This window comes from Corvus brachyrhynchos, unplaced genomic scaffold (assembly GCF_000691975.1).
Source record: "Corvus brachyrhynchos isolate BGI_N302 unplaced genomic scaffold, ASM69197v1 scaffold519, whole genome shotgun sequence".
NCBI lineage: Eukaryota > Metazoa > Chordata > Aves > Passeriformes > Corvidae > Corvus > Corvus brachyrhynchos.
In genome coordinates this window covers 79,120-87,827 of record NW_008240066.1, presented here as the reverse complement: position 1 = coordinate 87,827, position 8,708 = coordinate 79,120, and the positions used below count along the sequence as shown (strand labels likewise).

The following is an 8,708-nucleotide window of genomic DNA, read 5'->3' as shown; positions in this document are numbered from 1 at the left end:
AAGAGTGTGTACAGATTAGCTACTACTGGATGAATATCAGGTACTTTTTATTAATGGCCCTTAAATCTTGTACTAATCTATAACTGGTAATATTGATGTGTTATACTCTGAATCACATTCTTTCAATAACCCATATGCTAAAAAATTTTTATAAGTTTTTTCTAACTTTTTTCTTGCCTCACACTTAATAGGATATTGTTTTTGCTTTTCCAGTCTGGCTTCAGGTTTGAGAGTCATCCTCACCGGTCTGCCCACCTTTGATCATCCAGGCTTCTCAGTTGCCCATACCAACAGGGTTACAGCATTCTTTGCCTCCTCTGGGATTTCTTCCAACTCTTCTGATTCCTGTAACATAAAAATCTTTGCCTTGACAGCTTTTGATTCTGGTATTTGAATTTGTATTTCTCCATCCCAGAAAGTTATTTGAACATCCAATTTTCCCAATAAATCTCTCCCCAACAAGGGGATTGGGCATTCAGGCATATACAAATTGGTGTTTCCTCCACTGTTTTATTAATTTAAATAGTAGTAGTTGTAAAAAGAGGCCAGTTCTCTTTCCTGTTTGTTGCACCCACAAAGTTTACAGGTTTTGAGCTAAGTTTTCCTCTGCATGTATTCAGTATTAAGTTGTTCCTGTATCAATTTAAAAAATTTGCCTTTTCATTCCCAGCAATAATGTAACCAGGGCTCAGCTGAGGATGATTCCCCTGGTTCCTTCAGGGGGGTTTTTCATTTTCACTTAAGGTCTTAAGCTTGCTGACTTGAAGAGCCTGGTTTAGGTTCTTTGTTTGATTTCCCCTAGCTTGGGGACACTCCCTTTTCCAATGGCCCCTTTCTTTACAAATTGCCAAATACACTTCAGCTAATGACTATCACAACAGAAATTGCAAAATACACTTCAGCCACAAATTATCACAATACAAATTGCTATATATACACTTCAGCCACTAATTAATACAAGTTACCAAAGTATACTTTAGCCACCAATTATTATAACATTCAACCAATTGTTTTGGGGGGGAGGGCTGAGTCCTAATTATGGTTTCAAATACTTTAGCAATTCTATCCGAATCTTCCTGATAAACTTCTGCCACCTTTCTCCAAGACATTAAATACATTATTAAAAACAGGATTACTGGACCATAATTCCTGACCGCCTGCCAGAGGGGAGCCATCAGAACTTCCTCAATCTCTCCCCAAAAATCTCTTTGCTGCCTTCTAGTGCATCCTGCAAATGGACCAAAATCTTCCTACAAAACAACATTAATTGCAATATGGTATTATACTGTAAGGTTCCATCCTTAGGCCACTTCTCTTGATCTTCCAGCATGTAAAGTGACCACCATTGATTACAAAATTCTATAAGCTTTTCACGTGTGAGGGGATCACTCCCAATTTGTTTCCAGTGTTTCAAGATACATCCCAGTGATGACACCTGTGATACCCCTTTCGAGGTTTTGTTTCCCATTATAACCAATTACCTTTTAGGAGCTCCTTAGAAGGGACTCTAACCCTTCCTGTTTCCCACCTTAGGTACCCTTAAACCAAATCCTGCATAGCTTTTGCTGTGCCTTACAGGCAGGTTAACAGTTAACACCTTTAAAGTAAAGTAAAGAATGCCTTTATCTTGCCAGGGGTCTTGCTACTATTTTCTTCGGAGCGGGGATCAAAGGTTCTCCCCAAGAATCCCTCGGTGTCAGCTGGAGGTCCTGCAGTCCCTCGGATAAGTTAAAATTCAGGAGTGTGTGCCATCTGGGTCTCCAAAACTGTTACCAAAAATTCAGTAAAATAAAAAAACTCCTTAACACCAATGTAGCATTAAGAAGCAGGCATTCTTTACTCGGCCGCATGCATGATGGGATAGCTCCTCCCAAAGCTGTGCATGCTGAGTACAGGGAAGTTTCTGTTTATATACTGTATTCCACATACATATTCATTGATTGTATGAGACTAAACATACATAGGATAATCATTTCCTCAAAATCACTAACATATTTCCCCTCCCCTTTACGCATGCATTCTTCTGTCCTGGGGGTCTCTCTGGTGGTCCCGGGTGGTTTGGGACCCCAATGCTCCAGTCGACCTGGCTGAGTTGGCAGGGCACTGGGGCTGGTGAACTTCCAGTTCTCCTTGTTACACAACAGGCATTGTGCAGCTCCATAGGCCAGTGGTTTTGGTAGAACAAGCATTGTGTTAGCTCACCAGGTGTTGACAATTTATTATCTGGTAACATTATGTTTAGTCAGTTATGAATATAATATTTCTTTTAAGATGCTTTCCATCTCAGTGTTCTATTTGGGAGTCAAAGCCTTCTGTTTCTATATGCTTCATAAATCCTATCAGTTTTCCTTCCTTAAATAGCATGTTTTGTTTTCCACACAGACCTATGATCAAGGGATTGAATTAATCTGTCAAAAACAAGAAGAGTTTGTGAGGAGCTCCATAGAATCCAAATTGAATCTAGCAGAAGCCCAGCAGAAACTTGGTAGTTTAGCACTGCATAATTCAGAATCCATGGATCAGGAATATGCCAAAGCACAGACTGAAGCTTCAGAACTGAGACAAAGTGAAGAAGAATGGAGGAGAAAAGAAGAAGCCCTAATAGAGAGAGAAAGACAGAATCTATGGAATACAGATTCTTTTAGTAAGGAGGTATTTAATAAGGTATGACATATAAATGTGTATGAACACAATTATAAGCCTTTTATATTTCATTTATTTCTCATCTTGAGTGTTTTCTATATCTAGTGTAGTGCTTACTGTAATGTGTTGAATGTTTTTCTTTTTTTGCGCTTTTAAAGGCGACATGCTGCACTGATATCACAAATATGTGTGACACTTCTCCTTTAATTGGGAATCAGAAATTTTATTTGTCCCTTATAGCAACTTCTGCCAAAACCAAGGATGAACAATTGTTCTTCACATGAAATTTGCTTCTTTGTTATGCCAAATTCTCACATTTGAAACATGCACAATTGACCTCTGAGAACACGAATTTCTTAATAAAGATTATTTTAGCACAAACTGTCTTCATGGTAAATTCCAGTTTTGTTTTCAGCACTTAATTTGAATATGAACCATTAATGCATCATTTTTCATAATTCCACTGAGCTTCATCGGGGCTAGACAGTATAGATGTTTTTCATCATTTATAGATCAGTAGGTTCCTACTAGTGTGTAGAACTTTGAGATAGATTATTGCTTAGAAGAAGAATATGATAAGTAGTTTTTCACCCTATTATTAATTATACAAGCTATGTTTTGGTAAATAACCTTCATAGGTACAATTAAGTGTTGGCTACATATGTGTTTGCTGGGCTATGCTTAAAACTAGAACATTACACTTTAGATAGTAATGAATTAAAATAATCCTGTAGTTCAAAAAGGTATATGTGGAGATTCTATGATAGTTTTTTCTCATCTTTAGAGTTTTATTAGTCAATATAAAAGAAAAGAAGTAGAAGATGAAGATATATCTAAATCATTTATACAGAAGCATGAACAAAAGATTAGATACTTTGGTAAGTATGTTGCTTCCAATATTTCACAGTTTAACCTCCTGTAGAATTTGTGTAGGTCTATTTTTTTTTTTTAATTATTTTTATTATTCAAAATGGGTGTTTACAAATGAAACATCTGTCGAGTAGAGTATCTAGATTCTCGTTTCTCAGGACAGGAGATGTAGTATTATAGCAACCATTTCAAAGTAAAGGAAACTAAATCACAGAAGTCTTTTGGTTCCTATGATCAATGAAAACTTCTTGTGTCAATATAGAACTGAAAAAAATTTTCAAGTCATGAAAATTAAAATTCTAGCAACTTCTTCTGCTGTTCCATGGGAAATGATAGGGGCATTAGTGGAGATGCAATTCCTGCATGTAAAAGTACCTGGGATTGTCTACCTGCCTCCTATAAGTAGCTGGAGTTTTACTGTCTCATAATCCATGAGGAGGATGAATGATAAAAGGTAAATATCTGCAAAACAGCTGTTAAGACTATGTAGAGATGCAACCACTTTTAATTTTAAAGATATATTTATATGAGTGATAGAAGGGTAAAACTTTGTATCTAGTACTGGCAAGCAGTGAAATATCACTAATATATATTTTAGGGCAATTAACTCATGTGAAGGACAATAGGGGGGCAAAAAAAGGTGATCTCAATGCTTGAATTTTGAATTCTAACTTTCAACCTGCAGCTCTTTCCATTAAGCTCTTTCCATGCTACTTACTACAATTCAGTCTTCCAGTTAACTTTCAACCACTGAGTTGGGTCTCCTGTTTTGACCTTAATGCTTGAACTTGGTTATAAAAATAGCTTTGTATTTCCTAAAAGATGGCAAACCATGTCAGAAGCATATTAATTTTAGACTATGATTATGCTTTCATTTCTATTTGTCTTACTTGCAAGCACTTTGAGAACTTTTCTGTCAAAATCACTGAGTGTAAATCCATCAACTTAGGTATGCTATCAAATTCTTAACAAATATGTATAGATACTACTTTGTTACAATGTCTGAAAACCATTTAAAATTAACTTGTTTTTAACACTGCCAGAGATACTAAAATATACTTAGCTGCTACTGTTAAGGTCTTATTCTTATTATATCTTTACAGTTTGAGCATACCTGATTGGCAATGCTCTTTCAGCATTGTGTGGTGTTTTAAAAACCAAAAAAAATGAGTTCAGTTTGATTAGTATGCAGTTCTTCTGAGGTAACAATGAAGAGTGAAGGAGATTGTAGTAGTATGTAAATTTCAATAATGTCCTCACTGCATTAAATTGTTGAAATATTGAATGTATTAATTCATGTTGATGTTTGTTTTTTTTAATTAGGTATGCTGGGCAGATGGGATGACAGTCAAAGATTTTTGTCTGACCACCCATATCTTGTATGTGAAGAGACAGCTAAATATCTCATCTTATGGTGTTTTCATCTAGAAGCTGAACAGGTACTAGGAAGAACTTTAAACTGCTTAAAAGTATGCAGCTTCCCACTTACACTACAGAAAAGCTGTCCAGATTGACGAGCCAATTTAATTACCCTTTTCCGTGTCTTCCCAAAATGAAGGAAGCCTCAAAAACACATTGCTACATTAGATCTAGTCTCAGCTAATTAAGTCTCTTTGCTTCTGTCAGTATCAGTTCTTTCCTCTTTAGGAATCAAATGCAAAGATGTTGCTGAATTTTAGATAGAGTTATACTTTTAAAGATATTTTCTGTAATTATGTACTTTCTCTTCAGAAAAGAGCTCTGATGGAACAAATAGCACACCAAGCACTTGTGATGCAGTTTATTATAGAAATGGCCAGAAGTTGTAATGTGGATCCAAGAGGCTGTTTTCGTCTATTCTTCCAAAAAGCCAAAGTAAGTCAGAATTTGTATATCACTGAGAAAAACTCTTGATACCCTTACAAGGGATCCATGTTCTGAAGGAGGTTGGAGGTTAAATGTTACTGACTGAATCAAGCAAATAGGGAAGTGTTGTTTTGTCGGCAGTTCATTCTAGGATGAATGTTTTGTGTAATTCTGATCTTGAGAATGGAAGTTCCATGGATTATTGTTAGGCCAGAGGGAAAGCAGAACACAGCGTGGGAACTACAGGAGTGTGGAATAATGAAGCGCCACCTAAATTACATTGGTAAATGTGAATGTGTCTAAGGACTGAGTGTCCTATTTTGCTTGTCATTGTGCCTCTATGCAGTTCATGGCATGGCCCAATTTGGAGTCTGTTTCTCTTCAGTCAGTGATAGTTAGCTCTGAAATGCTGAGAGAGGGAGAGATGTGAGAAGACTGAAGCTGTGGTTTGATTCAGGTTCTATATTAAATTATACAAGACTGAAGAATCAAGTCATGCTGATCTTAATGCTGCCCTAAGGACTTAAATTGACACTCACTTTGATTCATGCTTTGCTTTTGAAGTGAGTGCTGCCATGAGTACCTTTTCTCTTAAAGGTATTGGCTTCTGAGGTAGAATAAAGGAAGGGTTAAAATTATATTTGTTTTGTTCTTGCATGTTCTCAGATGAATGAATAACTCAGTTCCTATACTAATCAAATGCCAAAGTCTCTCTTTAAAACAAAGCAAACAAACAAAAACCATCATACCTGAATCTTCTTTTTAAGCTGACTGGTGCTAATATTGTTATTGATTTGTCCAAACCATTATCCTTCAATGAGTATAATATGCATTACTGCAGGACTTCTTTTTAGCAGTATGTATGCTTACAACTAGAAGTAAATCTGGCTAAGATGAAAAATATTTCACTCCTCTCTTTACAGGCAGGGGAAGAAGGCTACTTGGAAGCTTTTAAAACTGAACTTGAAGCATTCAAATCAAGAGTGAGAATCTGTTCACAGTCTCAAGGCTTTCAAGCTATGTCAGTAGAGAATTCCAGTGTCTATACTGGTATTGTAGAAGGACTGGAGTCTTTGTCACAGGTAGACTTTTTATTTCCAAAAATGAATATAAAAACTGTATTAGGAATAAATTTTTGCTACACTCTTGAGAAGATGTACTTTTTGATATCTAGGAATAGGTCTCTATACCTGGAGCACTGTTAGTTCTAGTGTGCACTATTATCAGTATGGGAGAGAGATTGTTTCTGAAAGCTCTCACAATTTATAGTGTCAAAAGGCATACATTAGTTCAGTGCCCTTGAATAATTGTGCTAAATAGAAAACTGCATCATTAACCTCTTCAGGTACTAGAATTAAATATACTTTGTATCACAGGAGGTGAAATGAGCTTTCAACTGCAAATTACTAATCCCATTAATGGAAATATGCAGGTAATTAAATCTAAGGAAAATTTACACTGTTATGATATTTCCCCCTTGTTTTTATCTTTATCTTGGAATACTGGGGTGTTTGGTTTCAGTGTTAGTGATGTTCACATCTTGGGCTGAAAAGAAAATTTTAAAAGCTTTTAAAAGCTGGATGTTAGGGAAGGAGACACAATTTAAAGTACTTTGAAATAAATTTGCTCAAGGTACCTGTTTGGTAAGATCTGGTAACAGAACCCTGAGAAAATGCACAATAAGGTCATAGTATGCTAGCTAAATTTAAAGAAGCTTCTGATGTTCACATGATAATGCTGTCTAGGGTTTTATTTAAGATATTATATTTTATTACAAAATTATCTCATCTTAGACAAAATAGCTTGACTTAATTCTCTGTAAGTGTATGCATGTATTGAGATTAAGCTTTCAATTCTTCATTTGTTGCAGAATGCAAATGATCTACAAGGTTGCATAAACAGAAGTTTCTGCAATTTAAATTCAATGCTACAAAAAGATGAAGAACCCAAAATGATGGACACAGTATAGCACTGTTAAGACTGAGGCAAAGTACTCATTTTCTATTACAAAGAAAAAAATGTGGCTATTTTCTTGACACATTTTTATGGGTATTGCACTTTATTTTTGGTGCTTTGAGCATGGAGGGGATTTGGAGGGAGAGTAATCCAGAAATGCTTGTAATAATGTTTGAAAATGTGCTGCTAGGTTTTTGGTTGTCTATGAAGAAGGTTCTCATTGCCAAACATGAAACTGGATGAGTTTTATGCTACTAAATTCACCTTTTATGATTTTGGGAATTAAAGTATGAAAAAGAAATTGCTCAAATACAATGTTTACAATAAGTGATAGATTTCCAGTAGAAACTGCTATTGTTATTAGATATGGCTATGTCTTATTCTATGAATATTGGAAATCACAATTATACTTCTGCTATATTCCTGGTATAGCTCTTAAATCTGCTTTTATCATTAATAGCAATTAATTTGTATGACATCAGTACTGCAGATCTGGATGGCATCAATGAAAATGCTAGCTGTCTACTTTTTCTAAGAGGATTTAAATGTTACATTTTGCTTTCATAAAAACATTGTTTGGTGTTCTCCCCCAACAATTGCTTACATATGATCTTTGGGTTGTATGGTCACTGAGAAACTTTTTTTTTTTTTAGTCTAAATTCACTAAATTCTTAAACTTTTTTTTAAAGCTAGATCTGTAATGGAGTGAAAAACATTTGATAAAGAGAACAAAAGGGGACCTTCAGGTACAGTGGGTAGGATGAGACTCTACTTTCAACAAAAAGCTTGATTACAGTCAGGAGCCAAGCACTTGTAAGTCAGGTTTTGGCAGGAATTTCATACACTGCTAAACTAAAGTTCTTTTATTAAGTGAATGTTTTCTGAAATTACCAAGTACTGAGAAACAGGAAGATCTTTAAAAGCCTTCCATTTTAGAATCTTACTTCCAAATGCTATTCCCAGAACAAGTCTGGTGTCAGAGCCTCTGCAATTCAAAATTTCTACCAAACTTTTCAAACTTGCTGCTTCTGTAGCAACTCTGTCCATAAACATGTACTCTGTAGCTGAGCTATTTCAAGGGAGAGTCTGTACCTCAAATGTCAATATAAATGTTTGCTTCACGTGTTTTTACAGGAGCCTCTTATTCGTATGTTAATTTAGCCAGATCTTCTATTGTTTACTTGGCCCTCTGCTGCATTGCTCTGACCACACACAGGGTTTGGAATGCATTTTAGAGTAATAGTTTCACTAACCCAAGTAAATGAATTGGTATAACTAGCTAGTTCTTATAGAGCCTCCACACAGTTGTTGACACAGGCAAACTAGCTGTTATACAACACTAGCCTTTTTTTCTTGTAGACTCTAAGTTTGATTTAGTGAAGTCTGTCTGTTGT

The 8,708-nt window shown here is 35.6% G+C and overlaps 1 protein-coding gene across 1 annotated transcript in view; it reads left to right on the top strand.

Annotated features, from left to right (window-relative positions):
- The window catches only part of LOC103622652 (hsp90 co-chaperone Cdc37-like 1), a 14,186-nt gene extending 6,859 nt beyond the window's left edge, over positions 1-7,327 (top strand). Inside the window, exons 2-7 of the mRNA XM_008641632.1 lie at positions 2,383-2,664; positions 3,428-3,521; positions 4,837-4,952; positions 5,245-5,367; positions 6,282-6,440; positions 7,229-7,327. Coding sequence (XP_008639854.1) covers positions 2,383-2,664; positions 3,428-3,521; positions 4,837-4,952; positions 5,245-5,367; positions 6,282-6,440; positions 7,229-7,327 — 873 coding nt within the window. The remainder of the gene's footprint in view (positions 1-2,382; positions 2,665-3,427; positions 3,522-4,836; positions 4,953-5,244; positions 5,368-6,281; positions 6,441-7,228) is intronic.
- Positions 7,328-8,708: the final 1,381 nt, after the last annotated feature.